Genomic DNA, 19,390 nt, shown 5'->3' with positions numbered 1-19,390 from the left:
AGTTCTAATTTAATTGCATCTGTGCTTGTTGAAAAGTGTACATTTCTAAGAACAATCCTATAAGCCTTCTCTTCTTTTAATTGATATGTATGATATACGGCATTAGTTTCTTTTAGATGTCTGGATAAAGTTCGAAAATGGTCGACAGAATTACATAGAATTTTAAATGTATTTCAAAATTAAAAAAAAGCGAACCTTTTTAATATTTTTATATCAGTATTAATTATCCGATAAAAAAACTAATTTTCAAAATCAATATTTGTTATATTAAACTGAAGCATTTTATTATCTTTTAATTATTATTATTTCACTTAATCCTAATCAGATGCGATACATATATGTTTTTGTTTACAATTCTTACAATTCTCTGTTTGTACACTTATAAACATTAGTGTATTTTAGACCTATGAAATATGAATTGTAAAATTCACAGTATATATTTATAATAATCTATTTGAAAATGCACGAAATTACTATTTGTCATAAAATAAGTGAAAATCTGGCGCAAAATTCTTGCTCGCCAGAAATCCTGTTACGACAGAAATCCTATTACAAAGAATACTGGCGTCGTGTGCACCGGGCTTTACATTAGTTGTATAATGTAGTTATTATTTTGTATAATACCTTTAAAATCAAAATAAGACATTGAACCTGTTTGCCACCTGTCATCCCGTCTATGGGGTGATATCGACCAGATAACAAGTTCTTGAAAAACAGCAAAAAAAACACATTTCAACGATGATAAGGTAGCTGGCTGTTTCACTGAACTGAATTCCCTGGCTGTTTTACTGAACATAGTCAGATAATTGTTCGTTTGATATGTGTTATTTGTTGCGTTATAATTGGTTTGGTTTTCACAATATAATTTGTATTTGCTCAAAGTGAAATTGGACCTTTTGGGCCCGCGCTACCATGCATATATAATTTATATTGAATTCACTTTAATTTATAGAATGTTATTTAAAACTTTTCAAAAAGGTGAAAAAAATAGTTCATTCATTTACTACTTCTCCTCGCAGAAATTTTGTGTAAGTATTATTTACAATTATAGACAAAATTTTGAATTTAAAAAAAAACTGTTAAACTTGAAATGTGATCCGTATTGAAAATATTTTCGATTATAATATTGATGATTTTCTCAATTTCTATGAACAGCCTCTGCGTTAAATTAAATATCTCCATTTGTGCTGATCAGATCAGTATTATTTTAATCAACAAGTCAACTTTATAATAATTGAAAAAATGTTTTTGCAATTTTCTTAACAATTAAATGCTTACAAAGGTTTTACCTACCTTTTCGCTATCTTCAATCGACGGAAAAAATATTGTTGGGAAAAAATTCCGAACTTCACCTGTTTTTGAGATATTAGTAATGGTCTTTTTACCAGCTGACTTTCAAGCCCCGCTCTCCCTTGATATTTTTTTTTTATTATATATTTATTTGTCCCGATAAACAAAATTAAAAAATACTTTTCAACAAAAGAAAAAACAATAAAATGGGCATTCGAAAGTGACAAATGGATACAAGTCTTTGGGGTCCCCAAAGTGCATAGCGCGACTCGCGCTAAACAATATTTAATATCTTACAATGTAACAGTATTGACAACAGATTATAAAAAAAATTTTGTAGCAGAGAAAAATGTTTTTTTCTTCGATCGATTCAAGTTTTGTTTTTGTTAACAAAATTGCAAAATCATATTTCTTTAAATTACAATATAAACTTCTTAGTAAAATAATATAAAACTAGTTAGTATTGGTATTTTGTCTTGAGGCAAGTTACGTAAACACATGCTGAGACATGTGTAATTAATCGACTTAATCAATAAAAAATAAATTAATTTATCAGTGATTAAAAGTATTACGAGTGGATTTTACATATAACTGAAAGCGAATGAACACGTTAACTCTGAGTATTTTATATAAGCAAATTTTCAAAAATCAATACTTTTTATAATTGAACCAATTTCCGTAGTACTTTGATGGTTTAGTATGTTTATTAAGACCAAGTACTCTACCGTTACACGAAGTAAATCGTCTAATTTTAATTTTAACAAACGTCAAAAAACTAGTCATTTTCTCAAAATTTGATAAATTTTTAAAATTAAACTACTTGTCATAAGTAGTGTTATGTGCGACACCCTTAACTATTTAGCATCACATTTATGCCTCTATGTGCAACTACATTGCTCTATGGAGTCCACATCTTTCGAGTTCTACTCTTTTCGTTCTATGGACTCTATATTTTATTTTAGGGACATTTTCTATTAGGGACACTTAACCTAATAATTATCTTTAAAGAAGTACATACCTGTATTCTGTAATAAATCTAAAAAACTTGTGTTGTGTTTTAAAATACTAAAATTACCTCCATCGCAGAAGGCAAATCTTTAACATTGGTGGCAGCTCTTAGGACGAATAAATGTGACGAATATAAGACGTTTTTTTATAAATGGGGACAAGCTTCCTTTTACTACCTCAATGTGTCATAAAATAATACTCCTTCGGGGATCCCACCGAACATTAATGTAAAACCATATCCTATTCCTGAAGTTCATAAAAAAGTAGATAGGCAAGTGCAAGAGATGATAGACATTATCGAGCATAGTACGAGCTCGTGGAATGCTTCTATATCACTAGTTCCCAAAAAAGTGATAATAATGACCAAAGATTGGTTGTTGACTATCGAAAATTAAACAATTCGACTATTGGCGATTCCTTTCCTTTACCAAACATAACGGAAACTTTAGGTCAGTTAGGTAATTCAAAATATTTTTCTACTTTAGACCTCGCCTCAGATAAAGCAAAAATAGCTTTTTCCACACCTTCTAGCCATTTCGAATTCAAACGTATGCCGTACGGTTTGAAAATGCACCGGCTACGTTTCAACGCTTAATGAACTCTGTATTAACCGGACTACAAAGTGTAAAATGTTTTGTTTATATTGATGACATTGTAATATATTCAAATACTTTAAAAGATCATGACGATAGAATTTGTGAAATTTTAGAAAGACTTAGACAAAATAACTTACGGTTACAGCCAAACAAATGTAATTTCTACTGTGAAGAAGTATACTATTTAAGACATTTAATCACTCCCGAGGGAATAATACCTGACCCCTCCAAAATAGACGCAGTTTTAAATTTTCCTATCCAAAAAATTCTAAAGATATTAAATCCTTCCTAGGTTACTATAGCGTTTTTTACTATCGGCGTTTTATTAACAACTTTTCTAAAACTTCCAGACCACTTAGTAATCTATTAAAAAAATATGTTACATTTAATTGGACCTCGCAAGAACAACTTGCACTTGAAAATTTGAAATATGCTTTGATTACTGCACCAATTCTTATTTATCCAAACTTTGAAAAACAATTTAATTTAACTACTGATGCTTCAGGCAAAGCTTTAAGTGCTATTCTCTCCCAGGGTGAGATTGGCAAGGATTCGCCCGTCGCATATGCCAGTCGAACTTTAAATAAGAGAAAGATACTATTGAAAAAGAGTTACTTGCAATCGTATGGGCTGTACGCCACTTTAGACCTTATATTTTCGGCGTGAAGTTTATAATCGTTACTGATCATAAGCCTCTCACATGGCTGTTTAATTTAAAAGATCCAGGCTCGCGTTTAATGCGTTGGCGAATTAAACTTGAAGAATTTAATTATGAAATCGTTTACAAAAAAGGGAGTAGCAATACTAACGCGGATGCGTTGAGTCGTATTTATAATGTAATTACTGATGACATTAATAATTTTAGAAAAACACTTTCTTCTCAAATAATCACAAATCATAATATAATTGAAGGAAGTAATGATAATTTTATTTCTGGCAAAAGCTCCATTTGCATCGATACCCTAAAAAAATTTCCTAAGTTCCCATATTTTATTTTCAAAAATCCAAAGTAAATATATTATATTTACAGACGAATTAATTGCTCAAAATAAAGTCGTAGGGAATATAGCATATGTTAAAGATAAAGATATTTTTATATTTTATTTGATTACAAGATATACTGAAAACGGCTTGACTAATTTTGAGATCTTATTCACCACTATTACTAACTTAAAAGACTTATGCTTACAAGTAAATGTAAAGAAATTATCACTACCAATTCTCGTTAACGAGACTGACAACTTAGACTGGACAGAAGTACTTTGAATGCTACGATATATTTTTAAAAATCATGACATTATCATTTTGATTTACAATTATCCCCTTGAACATATATTAACAGATGACGACAAATTTCAATTATTTCATGAATATCACACTAAGCCACTTGGTGGGCATCAAGCTTTTAAACATACTTTGAAAAGAATTCTCGTTGAATATAACTGGCCTGAACTTCGACGCAATCTTCGAAATTTTATTAAAAATTGTGACTTATGTCAATGCAATAAAAGTTATCACTTGAATAAACATCCCATGATCATTACAGATACTCCTTCTAAGCCATTCGAAAAATGTTCCCTCGATATAGTAGGGCCATTAACGGAGACTTCTAGGTTTAACAAATATATAATTTCAGGATTTGTTAACCAAGTTTAGTAGAGCAATTGCTATTAAAAGTCAGGATGCCGAGACTATTGCTAGAGTCTTCGTAGAAGACATTGTCTGTTATTATAGCATCCCAACAAACTTATTAACCGACCAGGGCACTAACTTCCTTAGTTCTATGTTCAAAAGTACTTGTAAGATACTTAAAATTTCTAAAATCCAAACCACTGCGTACCATCCGCAATCTAACGGCGCATTGGAACGATCCCATCGTACGTTAATCGAATATATAAGAAATTTTGTCAAACCCGATCAGTAGGATTGGGATAATGGGCTGCCTTATGCCATTTTTTTAACACCACTCCACATTCAGCCACTTGTTTTAGTCCATTCAGACTTGTTTTTGGACATATCCCTGAAATCCCATCCTCTCTCCACAAACCTCCTGATCACCAATATTACATATGACGATTATGCCAAAGAACTTAAACATCGAATTCAATCCGCAAACCAAATCGCCCGAGAAAACCTCATCCAAAATAAACACCTATCCAAAAAATACTATGATCAAAATTCAAAGAAAACTGAGTTTAACGTTGGTAAACTGGTTCTATTAAAGAATGAAACTATTTATAGAGAAAAATCTAAAAAATTAATTATGCCATGGATTGGTCCATATGAAATTATTTCTAAGGACTCGTCTGTTAATTATACTCTGCTTTGTGGAAAGAAATCTTTGAAAGTTCATGTAAATAGAATAAAACCTTTTATGCAATGATTATAATTCTATTTAAAATGTATATTATTTCATATTCTTAAACATGTTAATTTTAATTCTATTTTCTTTTTTGTTTCCGTTGTTAATGATAAAGGGTCTGGGCGTGTTCCCATACAGAATTGGCCCTGGTATTTCAATATAGTAAATTTCAAATCCGTAGCTTATCATTTGGCCGAGATATCAGTGAAAACATGTGAAAGTGGCCCTTTTTTTCAAACTCACTTTTGTCGGAAATATGAGAGATATCGAAAAAATGTTAGCGTCATTCTATTTATACTGATCTTGTCTATGTTGTTCATAACAAATAATGTGAAAAAGTTATTTGTTAGTGCGTCAAAAGGTGAAAATGATTTTTCATTTTCCATTTTCTACCAGTCCGGCTTTTTGGACTACTTTTATATTAGCATCATTCGAAAGCCTGTACATTTTTCTTCTGTTATTCAAAAATTCATTTAAATGTGAGTGGAACTTAGGGTGAAAAGTTGTAAAAACTTAAGCTAGTACACGCGCTGCCGGTACAAGAACACCCATATAAAGTCGCTTTGCAAGAGCGACGAGCGAGAGTCGTTATCGCGCGCCTCGACAAATCTGTATATAAGTATGGAAATATTTATTAAAAGCCAAAATTTATTTATATCTTGTATATAAGTATATTCATTAGTCATAATAAAAAATCCAACGCCCCGAATAAAACAATAATTATTAATATTGATTATTTTCATTCGCCGTATACGCTTCTGACTAATATATTTCAATTTATAAAAAACTTAAGATTTCAATATTTTTCATATATTAAAAGTAAGTGGCTCATCGGATGGCTTTTAAATTTTTCAAATCGGTCTAGCCGTTGTTGGGAAAACGTCGATTTACGGCAAACAATCTGTTCACACACACCCATAAATAAACACACACACATACATATTTTTTCCAAATATGGTCTCATTCGATTCAGAATGGCTTAAAACATCGAGAAAACAAAAAATTAGCAAATCGGATTTTTTATGAAAACATAAACTTCTCCTTCGGGTAATTATTAATAATCTGGCAAATTGAATTATATAGGGTATGGTTGATAGGCAATCACTGACATTCCACAACCGTCAGACGCATGCGCAGACTGCACCACCTGTCAGATGCATGATGACTGTATCTTATATTATTTTAATTTTTAGCACATCTCAGCTGCTTTTCGGCGCTAATAATGTAGACATAACATTTTTCTTATTCATAATCATAAATATATTATATTCTGATGTTGTCTTAGCTCATAAGTGAATTAAAATTTTTGTCAGATGCCGCTTATCATTGTTTGACATTGAAAATATTTGAGACATTGTTTGGCATTGGTAATTGAATGGTTGAGAGATGGGAAACAAAACAAATAATAAATTTCACAATAGTTTAATTCTGCAAGATTTGTTAACAGTGGCGTCGAAAGCAATTTTTTTATGGGTGGGCCGCCACTGTTTGTGGATATATAGTATTTTTATGTTTTCCACTATCTGCGTAAATGTCAAGACTATCTGGCTTGCCAACTCGACTACACGCTACATACAGTTGTCCATGTGAACAGCAATCCTGATCTAAATTCAAACCAAATATTTCAAAAGATTGGCCTTGAGTTTTATTTATTAGAATTGGAAATGCCAATAGAACAGGGAATTGCATCCTTCAAATCGTTCGGAATTATGAGTATCGTTCGGAATTATGGGTATTCTAGGAATGAAGACATCTTTAAATTTAACCCCTTCGCTTACAAAGACGCCTCAGAGGCGTCGCAAGGTTATCGGCCCAAACACAAATATGACGCCTCAGAGGCGTCGCAAGGTATTAGGCCCAAACACAAATATGACGCCTCAGAGTCGTCGCAAGGTTATCGGCCCAAACACGAATAGGACGCCTTAGAGTCGTCGTAAGTCTACCGGACGAAACTTGGTGAGGCATATACATACATCGTTTATAAGAAGTTTTAATAAAATTACCCATTATAATGTATTAAAAAATGATTAGTGATGAATTACAAAGCAGTGATAATTTTGCTACCAGTAGTACTGACAGTGGTAGTGACATTGTACGTTTCGCACAAATATATAAATTTATAATCATATGTATGAATTTATATATTTGTAATAATAATTTTTTATTTTTATTTAAGAATCAACGTAATTATTTATTAAACATCTTGCAAAGTTAATTGTACCGCACACGTGCATATAGGAATATTGTGATTTGTTCAGTTTCGAACGCTGAGCAAAGTTGTTTATGTCACTGCGTGCGACCGACCTCAGTGTCGCTTTGGGCCCGTAAACTTGGATATTGGCTGGTAATTGAAGGGGTTAAAAGGCCCCGTCTTTGCTTCGAATATGTTTTTCACTAATTTCGTAAATGCAACTCGCGTGCCAGAGTTTCAACTAATTAATATTTTGTCTAAGGATAATTGGCACGAAGAAGCTTCTGCAGCTGCGAAATAATCGATATTCTTAGTAAGGTATGTATACCACAACGTGCATCTACTTCATCTATTCTATCATCACTAATAAAGTACATTTGAAAGAACTAATGGTCACTATCTGGGAATGAGGGAAGAGAGCCAGCTTTGTGATATATTTGCCCTTAATAATTTACGCACCAAATGACGTCATTTGGAAGCAATTGTTATATTTCCTGATGTTCGATAGAAAATGTTTTGATTCAGTAGTTGATCCAGCAAGTGACGTTTTTAATGGCTCTGGTGGTGCCTCAAGTTGAGGCAATTTGATTTTTCCACCAGCATAATCGTAATTGGAGCACAGTAATCCGAATTAGCTCCTAATTTTTATGCAAATGTCAAAATCAGGCGTTTGGCGTGGTCACCGGTAGGCGGCGCTACCATTAAGAAAGGGTAAAATAAAATGCCTTTGTGGGTATGTGACTAATGTAAAAAATAGATAATAACCATTTTAGATACGAATTACATATCATACTGAAATTTTAGCTCAATCAGTGGTGATCTTTTAGAGTTTTTGGATCTCACAGAAACCAAATCAGTGGTGATCTTTTTGAGTTTTTGGATCTCACAAAAACAAATAACGTTTTTATATATGTAGAATGTAAATATTTATATATATATATATATATATATATATATAAACAATAAAAACTCCGTTAGAATCACTTAACAATTGCCAACTTAAAACTTAATGGAAAACTAACTTTAACACTAAACCTACCGACAATTCGTGTATATCTATAACTATCGCGCGCGGTCAAAATGACCTACAATTAAAAAGTTATGTATTTTATTAATTTATTTAGATAATGATTGATTTATTGTTTAATGTATATGAAATAAATAAATTTTCATGAAGTTTCATTTAATTTCTTTTATATACATAATTTCTAAAATAAATTATAAGAAAAAGATGAATAAAATTAAATTTTTATACAGAATGTCATGCATGAATAATATATTTTATTCGCCTTTCTTATGTTGTTTACCAATTATTTTAATCTGTATTGTTCATCTGAAGCAAATATATTTGTTGTTTCGTAACTTTTACAAAATTTGACAAGTATTTCATTCACACAAAACCGAACTTATGGACAGTATTGATAAAAACTTGAATTTTTTGAGATTTTAAATATGCATCGCCGAGTTAAAAAATTATATATAACAACTAAAACAAAAATTCATTCCTAAAATGCTTTTACTCTCTATACACAATTTACACTTTTATCCAACTAGGATAAAAATGTTGAAATATACCAACTACAAATTTTCGACTTCATGTTACATTTGTTAGCAATCTAGTCCACCACATTTTCAAGAAACAATGTACTAATACAAATTCTAATAATTTTCGGAATACTTTAGCTGCTTTCTCATATTTTATTGAATAATGTTTGAAACTTGGGACCAGCTTTTTCTCGGTTTGCTTTTTTACAGCATGAGGGTAATAAAATTTTATTTATACGAATTTCTTTAAAATTTGTGAATTATTTATTAGTTTTCTTTTGTCATTTCCCAAATTGAGAAACCTAATTATAATATTTTAACTATTGACTTCACACTCCGCCCAGAATTTGGCATATTTTGTATAAATCTGCACCTACATTTCGACGAAAACTACCTTTCAAATAACATTATCCACTGGTCAAATTGAGCCGCTGTAGTTAGAGCGCATAACATTTTTTTTTCGAGAAATTGAAAAAATAATTAAAATCAAAGAGTAAAGAAAATATTATTAGTATGTTCTAAGAATTGTCATATAGATAATGTTAAAAAATGATAAAACCGTTACACACAAAGATTGAAACGGTCATTTAGACCATCGTTGGTATGTTTAGTGTTAAAAAACATTATAATTCAATTATATTTCAGATATCCATGCATACCTCATGTATTGTAATTTATAATTTCCCTGTTGCTCCGGAGAACTGTAAGGTCTGCTTTCGTTGAAGGAAGTAGGAGTATCAAAGTTATAGCGATTTAAGCAATGGAGAAACATTTTTGCTGATTTATAAATTTCCTGCCATTCCAAATTCGAAGTACCACGTTTCCTGCAACAAAAATTGAATGTTTTTTTTTAAATATAACTAATGGCATATGGTTAAGACTTGAGTTGATATTCGTTGATATTTTCTGTTTTAAATTAATAAACAAATTATTATTTAAAATCAACATAAAAATAATATGAAACGTGAAAGGAAGTAAATAACAGAAACCAAAAATCAATAATTATTTCAATTGATTCATTTAAAACTATGAATCAATAAGAAAATTTTGATTTGTGTTTAAATTAGATTATTTTTATAATAGTGATATTTGATAAAATACTCATAGCTTTTGCAAATTTCAGAAAAATATATTGTCACATTCAGTGTTACACGTAACTTGAATAAAATTAGTGGTGTATGACATCGTGCTTTAAGGCAAATACCTGAAACTTCCTGTACCGTAATAAAATATCCGAGAAATCTCAAATGTTTCTAAATAAATTATTATAAATATTGTAATTTTCATCATTCGTATTTTATAAATAAAAAGTAAGAGCTTATATATTGGACAACGACGTTTATATATGTTTACAAACAAAACTTAATCAAGCTAAGTTAAAATGAAGTAGCTTATCTCATATATATATATATATATATATATATATATATATATTTTTTTTTGAATAGTCTTGAATTTGATGTTGATATATATGTTTAATTTGAGTTTAATATTCGGGCGTAACATCAATAAAAATAGTATGAGTTTTTTTAAAAAATTTATTTATTTAAAATCCATACGTTTCGGCTAACCGACTAATTACTAACTGGTACCAGAAACCAACTAGCTCCGGACGATACATAAATTAAAATGAAAATAGCGACAATAATAAATTTAACAGACCACGCCACATTACTATCTGACAAAAACTTCTGGGACACGAACATTGACCTGGTTATAAACACACTGAAAAACAACTCATATCCTACGAACATAATCAACTCGGTCATAAATAACAGACGCAGTTACATTTTTAACAAACAAAAAGACCTCACAGACCATAAAAACCGTTTAGACTTAGAATCATATACTGGTGTCATTTGCCTACCGTACGTAAAAGATTTATATTTCTCGTGGAAAAAACTATTTCAACAGTGTGGCATTCTGTTGCTATGTAATTGTGATGCAACCCTTAGTTCAATTTTTACACAAATTAAATCTAAGTTCAATTTTGACCGCCTCAGGAATTTGGTATATCAAATTAATTGCTCTAATTGCGAACTCTTTTATATTGGAGAAACTAGCCAAAACCTGAGTAAACGCCTTAATCAACACAAAAATAATTCAAAAAATCCCAAGCAATTTAAAACAATGTTAACTGAGCATATTAAAAATTTAAATCATAATATCGATTTTTTTAACCCTAAAATTTTACATTTTGAAGAGAATACAATTAAAAGAAGATTCGCTGAGGGGTTGTTTTTACAATTACATAACGACAAAGTGATAAACAAACGCTTTGACAATACGGCCCTGAACGAAGCGAACACGAGGTTTCTTAATAGCGTGTCAAAATTCCTTAAAAAATAACAAAATCCCATCGCCTTTTAAATTTTCCAAAAAATATCAACACATGCTAAAAACTACTTTGAGAAAGTTGTTACATTTCTATCCTAAACTCCGAAGAGTAAATACATAGTTTCGACAACTTGTCAAGTTATCATGATTATTAGTGTATTTTACCATTTGTGATGTTTGTGTTAAAAAATACATATCTTATCAATGTGCACATACTCATACCATGGATTAATAATGGTTTCATATGCTATATTAGGATACAAAATTGTAAGTGTTTTATTACTATTATTATTATTATTGTTTTTCCATGAAATTTCCTTTCATATAATTTATTTAGTTTCAATTTTTATAGTTAACTTGATTACCACTGAATGATGGCTAAGATGCTAGCCGAAACGTATGGATTTTAAATAAATAAATTTTTTAAAAAAACTCATACTATTTTTATTGATGTTACGCCCGAATATTAAACTCAAATTAAACATATATATATATATATATATATATATATATATATATATATATATATATATATATATATATATATATGTTAAGAACTATTATGTATTTATTATAATATTTTATGTTTAACACATTTTCATTAATATATGTTTGTAATTTAATCTTGTATTTTGGTACCATTTATATATAAAACTTTTATAAATCGACCCTTATCTGACAATAAGGGTCGAATCATGATCAATATTTAAGGGTCGAATAATCATCAATGATTATTATTGAGCGGGAGTTAGTTTTGTTTGAACCGCCAACAAAGACAGATTAAAAATATCAACACCCAATAATGTAAGTTACAATTTACAATAAAATCAATAAATATTAAAAAGTGCTTTTACATATCAGGAAGAGAACCAATAATTAATATCTCTTGATTTTGTGGCAGCTAATTACAATACCTACTCCGAAGTCAATAATAAAATAATAAAAAAAATGTGTGTGAAAACAAACTTCAACTAGTGAATTCAAAATAAAGTGTTAATATATCAAAATTGTGGTGATGAAATTGGCGCGTTTCTAAATGATAAACAAAATAATAACTAATTATTCTACAAATACCAATCAATAACTATTAACTGTAATAAATAAAAACCAAAACTATGATAAAATAGTACTCCAAATCATCAAATAAAACTAAAATAATGTATTAAAACCGAGTAATTAAGTGCATTACCGAACTTTTATCAATATTATCTATGAGAAATTAAACCAAAACTTGAAAAGTGATTCATCTGCGATCTAGTTGAGACGCTTGTACCTAAGCAAGGGCAAGGGACCATTCAATCACAAGATGGAGAATACAATCGGTAATGGTAATGAAAATAAATTAGATTTAAATTTAGCTCTAGCTATTATTCCGAATTTTGATGAAAATGAAACTAATGTACGTGCATTTATTGATGCATGTGACTCGTTACATGTAAATTTGTTACCGGAGGAAGCACATACATTATTTTTATTAGTAGAAAGTAAGTTACCAAGTAAAGTATTAGTCAAAGTTATCCATAATAAAATTGATATATATGTTTAATTTGAGTTTAATATTCGGGCGTAACATCAATAAAAATAGTATGAGTTTTTTTAAAAAATTTATTTATTTAAAATCCATACGTTTCGGCTAACCGACTAATTACTAACTGGTACCAGAAACCAACTAGCTCCGGACGATACATAAATTACCCTCTTAAAATGAAAATAGCGACAATAATAAATTTAACAGACCACGCCACATTACTATCTGACAAAAACTTCTGGGACACGAACATTGACCTGGTTATAAACACACTGAAAAACAACTCATATCCTACGAACATAATCAACTGGGTCATAAATAACAGACGCAGTTACATTTTTAACAAACAAAAAGACCTCACAGACCATAAAAACCGTTTAGACTTAGAATCATATACTGGTGTCATTTGCCTACCGTACGTAAAAGATTTATATTTCTCGTGGAAAAAACTATTTCAACAGTGTGGCATTCTGTTGGTATGTAATTGTGATGCAACCCTTAGTTCAATTTTTACACAAATTAAATCTAAGTTCAATTTTGACCGCCTCAGGAATTTGGTATATCAAATTAATTGCTCTAATTGCGAACTCTTTTATATTGGAGAAACTAGCCAAAACCTGAGTAAACGCCTTAATCAACACAAAAATAATTCAAAAAATCCCAAGCAATTTAAAACAATGTTAACTGAGCATATTAAAAATTTAAATCATAATATCGATTTTTTTAACCCTAAAATTTTACATTTTGAAGAGAATACAATTAAAAGAAGATTCGCTGAGGGGTTGTTTTTACAATTACATAACGACAAAGTGATAAACAAACGCTTTGACAATACGGCCCTGAACGAAGCGAACACGAGGTTTCTTAATAGCGTGTCAAAATTCCTTAAAAAATAACAAAATCCCATCGCCTTTTAAATTTTCCAAAAAATATCAACACATGCTAAAAACTACTTTGAGAAAGTTGTGACATTTCTATCCTAAACTCCGAAGAGTAAATACATAGTTTCGACAACTTGTCAAGTTATCATGATTATTAGTGTGTTTTACCATTTGTGATGTTTGTGTTAAAAAATACATATCTTATCAATGTGCACATACTCATACCATGGATTAATAATGGTTTCATATGCTATATTAGGATACAAAATTGTAAGTGTTTTATTACTATTATTATTATTATTGTTTTTCCATGAAATTTCCTTTCATATAATTTATTTAGTTTCAATTTTTATAGTTAACTTGATTACCACTGAATGATGGCTAAGATGCTAGCCGAAACGTATGGATTTTAAATAAATAAATTTTTTAAAAAAACTCATACTATTTTTATTGATGTTACGCCCGAATATTAAACTCAAATTAAACATATATATATATATATATATATATATATATATATATATATATATATGTTAAGAACTATTATGCATTTATTATAATATTTTATGTTTAACACATTTTCATTAATATATGTTTGTAATTTAATCTTGTATTTTGGTACCATTTATATATAAAACTTTTATAAATCGACCCTTATCTGACAATAAGGGTCGAATCATGATCAATATTTAAGGGTCGAATAATCATCAATGATTATTATTGAGCGGGAGTTAGTTTTGTTTGAACCGCCAACAAAGACAGATTAAAAATATCAACACCCAATAATGTAAGTTACAATTTAAAATAAAATCAATAAATATTAAAAAGTGCTTTTACATATCAGGAAGATAACCAATAATTAATATCTCTTGATTTTGTGGCAGCTAATTACAATACCTACTCCAAAGTCAATAATAAAATAATAAAAAAAATGTGTGTGAAAACAAACTTCAACTAGTGAATTCAAAATAAAGTGTTAATATATCAAAATTGTGGTGATGAAATTGGCGCGTTCCTAAATGATAAACAAAATAATAACTAATTATTCTACAAATACCAATCAATAACTATTAACTGTAATAAATAAAAACCAAAACTATGATAAAATAGTACTCCAAATCATAAAATAAAACTAAAATAATGTATTAAAACCGAGTAATTAAGTGCATTACCGAACTTTTATCAATATTATCTATAAGAAATTAAACCAAAACTTGAAAAGTGATTCATCTGCGCTCTAGTTGAGACGCTTGTACCTAAGCAAGGGCAAGGGACCATTCAATCACAAGATGGAGAATACAATCGGTAATGGTAATGAAAATAAATTAGATTTAAATTTAGCTCTAGCTATTATTCCGAATTTTGATGAAAATGAAATTAATGTACGTGCATTTATTGATGCATGTGACTCGTTACATGTAAATTTGTTACCGGAGGAAGCACATACATTATTTTTATTAGTAGAAAGTAAGTTACCAAGTAAAGTATTAGTCAAAGTTATCCATAATAAAATTGCAAATTATTCAGTATTAAAAACACATTTATGTAAAGAATATTATGACCAGACAGACAGACAGAAATAAATATTTATTCAATACATTGATAATACAGTCAGTAAAGTACATACGGGTTTTTCTACCCTGGGGTATTCTACCCTAGAATTTCTAATTTTATATCATTGCCTATATATTTATATTTGTACAATATTTTATACATTATTACGCAAGGACAAAAAAAGGAGAAAGGTTTTAGTCTCCTAAAAAAATCCTTCATACAGTGTTTTATGACTTATGTATTTACTGCGGGCTCGATCAGGTAGTTAGGCATGGCATAATTCCCATACCATATTATTTCTGAGGTGTATTGGCCTAACGCGCGGATGGTACTGTTATCGTGATCCCTACACTTTCGGTAAAAGTTTTCAGTGAGCTTTTTTATGTGTTCGAGTATAGTCGGTATGTCCGCCTGTTCATGTAAATATTTCGTTGGGTAGTAGTGTCTCGTCAGTGGGTCCCTTGATTTGTCTAGTACCAGTCGCAGTGCTTTGTTCTGTGCTATTTTTATCTCCGTCTGTTGGTCTTGGTTGTCGCGTTCCATGCCGGAGCGGCGTATGTCAGTAACGGTCTTATGAGTGTCAAGTAAAGTGTCCGCTTGTTTTTCACGCTTAGCGGGCTGTTGTGGTTCAAAAGAAGTCTCAGTAGATTCATCATCCCGTAAGCCTGTCCAATTTTTGTATTTGTATGTTTGGTGAAGCTGAGCCTATAGACCAAGGTTACGCCAAGGTATTTGACTTCCTTGGACCACTCAGCTTCATGGCCCATTACCTTTAGTTTCGTCAAGTCAGTAAGTGTAATGGACCAACGGCTTTTTGTAAAGAAAATTGCTTCTGTTTTAGAAGGATTAATTTTAATTTGCCATTTTTCCGTGTAATCAGTCAAGGCGTCTATATGTCTTTGTATTTTTGTAGTCAGTAGCGTTGGTGATCGTGATGATCTGTAAATGGCAGTGTCGTCAGCAAATGTCAGCAGTGTTGTGTCGGCGTCAGTAGGCATGTCGTAGATGTAGACGTTAAACAAGGACGATCCCAAAATCGAGCCCTGCGGCACTCCCGCCATCACTTGTTTAATTGTTGATCATGTATTGTCTACTTGGACTGTGAAATTACGGTCTGTGAGGTAAGAATGGTGTAATTTTGTGATGTATGGTGGAAAGTTAAGGGTTATACATTTATGTATCAGTCCGTCCATCCAGATGGTGTTGAAGGCCTTCTCGAAATGGAGCAGCACCAATCCAGTATGGTTTCGTCTATTGAAGTTAAGTACAGTATTTTCTATTAGTTGTGTGAGTGGATGTAACGTAGAGTGCTGTTCCTTGAAGCCGTACTGTGTGTCTGGTATAATCTTGTTTCGTCTGTTGTGTCTGTTGATGCGTTTGAGCAGTATCTTTTCGGTAACTTTACTCATTGTATTGAGGAGGCTGATTGGTCTGTAATTTTGCGAAGAGTCTGGATGTTTCCTCGGCTTCAGGATAGGAAATATGGTTGATGTTTTCCATGAAGCAGGAAAGTGACCTTTAGCCATTATACGGTTCACCAGTCGTGTAAGTAGTATGTATGCGTTTGTTGGTAGTTGTTTTAGTATAATATTTTGTAGTCCGTCCGGTTCGGGTGCTTTCCTGTTCGGTAGTTTTCTGATTGTCGATTTTATTTCGGAAACTGTGGCAGGGCCTATTCATAAGTCTTTGTCGTTAAATTGTTCAGTGAAATTTTTAATAGAATTGCGTACGTCTCGTCTTAAGTCTACGTTGGACATGTCGGCGTTTTGTCTGTGTATGTTTTCAAAGTTTGTGACCAAAATTTCTTCTTTGTCTGCTGGTGTCGTGGCGTAGTTGTTGTCAGGTAGTTTGAGTGGCGGGATAGGTGTTGTTTTCCTGGCCAGACTTTTGGCTGTTTGCCAAACTTTGTTCGGGTCAGTGTTGATTTTTTGTCAAGGCCAGATCGATCGTGCTGTGGTGGTGTGTCTGTACGGTAGCGTATCTGGTCGGCGTGTCAGGATAGTGTAGTTGTGCGTCCGTGGTGTTGTGTTCGGTCAGATATTCGTAGAGTCGGATTCCGTTCGCGTTGTTGTAGTTGCGGTTCCAAGAAGAAGCTCCTGCCATTAAGACGTGTGTATTTGAGTCAAGTAGGTTTTGTAGGTCCGTCAGTTGCAGTCCGCTTGACGGGATGTAAATCGATATTATAGTCACTTTTTGACCCCTTTTGTATACATTAATAGTTGTTATTTCAGAACCGCCCGCTGTCAGGTTTGGCACTTGCTCGTGTCTGATATTAGACTTGATCAATATCGCAGTGCTTCCCCATCCGCATGAGTTTGTCGGTCTGTCGTTCCTGTATACTTTGTAGTTGTTGACGTAAAGTGTGTACGTAGGTTTCAGGTGTGTCTCGTTAATTAGTACAATGTCCAAGTCGTATTTTGTTATAGTCTGTTTCAGTTCGTCTACGTTGTTTTTGAGTCCGTTGGAGTTGAAGTACATTATGTGTATGTTGCGCGTGTGATTTATGGACATGTCGTTAAAAAGTTAAGTATGGTTGTATATTTGTCATTGTAAGTCATATTTGTGTTCAATGTCTTTGTCAGTTTATAAAGCTCACTGAAAATTTGTCTTACCTCGCGATCCGCGAATAACTTCCTGATCTCACCCATAACAGTAAAAAGTCCCTCTGGTGTACTCAGGTCTGGATCGGACTGGCTGGTGGTAGGCCGGATTCGTGAGGATGCTGGCCGGATCGGTTCTGGTGTTGGCTGGATCTTCGGCGATGGATACTGGGAGGCCAGCGGTATACGTGGTGATGATGGTACCGGGAGTTAAGGAAACGCAGATCTGTTGTTACGGCCGTCGTTGGTGGGTTGTGAAGCTGACGAGAAGCTCCTCGTCAGCGGCGCAGGTGTTGGCGCTGGCCTGTATGCTTGTCTCTTTTGCGCATCTTTATCTCTTTTTGCTCTATAATTAATTAGAGCTGGGCATTTAGAGTAGTTATCCGGGTGGTTTTCTTGGCAGTTCACGCCTTCGCTTATTCGGTAGGTGTTTTCGTGCACACTCCTGGTGGGTGCACGTTCGTGCATTTAATGCACCTGTAACGCATGTCGCACATGTACGAGGTGTGGCCAAAGTTAAGGCACTTGTGACACTGGATAGTCTTGTTGAGTGGCCTGTAATTTTCCCATTTAAATATGTGTCCTTCTATATTTCTTATTTCCTTCAGTTTGGCCATCTCTTGTTCCTTATCTAGAAGGACAATATATATGGGAAGTTTTCGTTGACTGCCGTCCGATTCCTTCTTCTTAATTTGGACCCTTGGATTCAGGCCAGCTATAGTCATTTTCTTCGGGATATCATGCTGCATAGTATAAGTGTAGAATTGGAAATCACAAATCCTCAGTATGTTTTTTAGTTATTCATGTTTTGCTATCGTATCGGCATAAATTGTGTGTAATTGTGGCTTTAAATATTGGGTCCTGAATATTATTTTCGTGGTATCTTTTATGTATTTAATCACTTTCAAATCCAGCTGGCCTTGTTAAACAATTTCCAAATGAATCTGTTAAATCTTTTGGCAATAGAAGTTTAGATATAGTTGATAAAATATTTAACAAAGACTGCGATTCTCAAGGGCAAGAAATAGCGGAAAGATTACGATTGTATATATGGAGATGGCTCTTAGAAGTTTTGTGGATGGTATCAAAATTCCATTAAAAAATTCAATTAAATCATGTAGATTCGATGACTTAAATGATGCTATCAATTTTGCAGTGACTGAAGATTTAACTTCATCACATATTAACGTAAATTGTAAATTATGTAAAAAAATAGGTTACACCGCTAATAATTGTTTTTAATAGAACAAAATATGATCCAAGTAAATTTCCCAAGACGTGTAGTTATTGTAAGAAAATAAGTCATACAATTAATGAATGTAGGCAACCCAATCGTAAAAGTTTTAGTCAAACATCGAATAGACCAGTATCCGCAGCTTCAAAAATAAAAAAAGAATCTTGTTCATATTGCCGAACGGATGGCCGCAAACCGAAAATACGGAGGACGTACCTATTAAAGGCGAAATAGAGAGCAATCAAAAAAACTAGTCCGGGCCCG

General features: G+C 31.9%; 1 protein-coding gene across 1 annotated transcript in view; it reads right to left on the bottom strand.

Moving 5' to 3' along the window:
- LOC113367215 (histone acetyltransferase KAT2A-like) overlaps window positions 1-19,390 on the bottom strand; it is a 100,347-nt gene that overhangs the window by 45,474 nt on the left and 35,483 nt on the right. The window contains exon 5 of the mRNA XM_026608845.1: window positions 9,652-9,816. Coding sequence (XP_026464630.1) covers window positions 9,652-9,816 — 165 coding nt within the window. The remainder of the gene's footprint in view (window positions 1-9,651; window positions 9,817-19,390) is intronic.

This window comes from Ctenocephalides felis, unplaced genomic scaffold, assembly GCF_003426905.1.
Source record: "Ctenocephalides felis isolate EL2017-DRISC unplaced genomic scaffold, ASM342690v1 CF-g0.4_SCAFFOLD_01170, whole genome shotgun sequence".
Lineage (NCBI taxonomy): Eukaryota > Metazoa > Arthropoda > Insecta > Siphonaptera > Pulicidae > Ctenocephalides > Ctenocephalides felis.
This window is presented reverse-complemented; position numbering and strand designations above follow the sequence as displayed.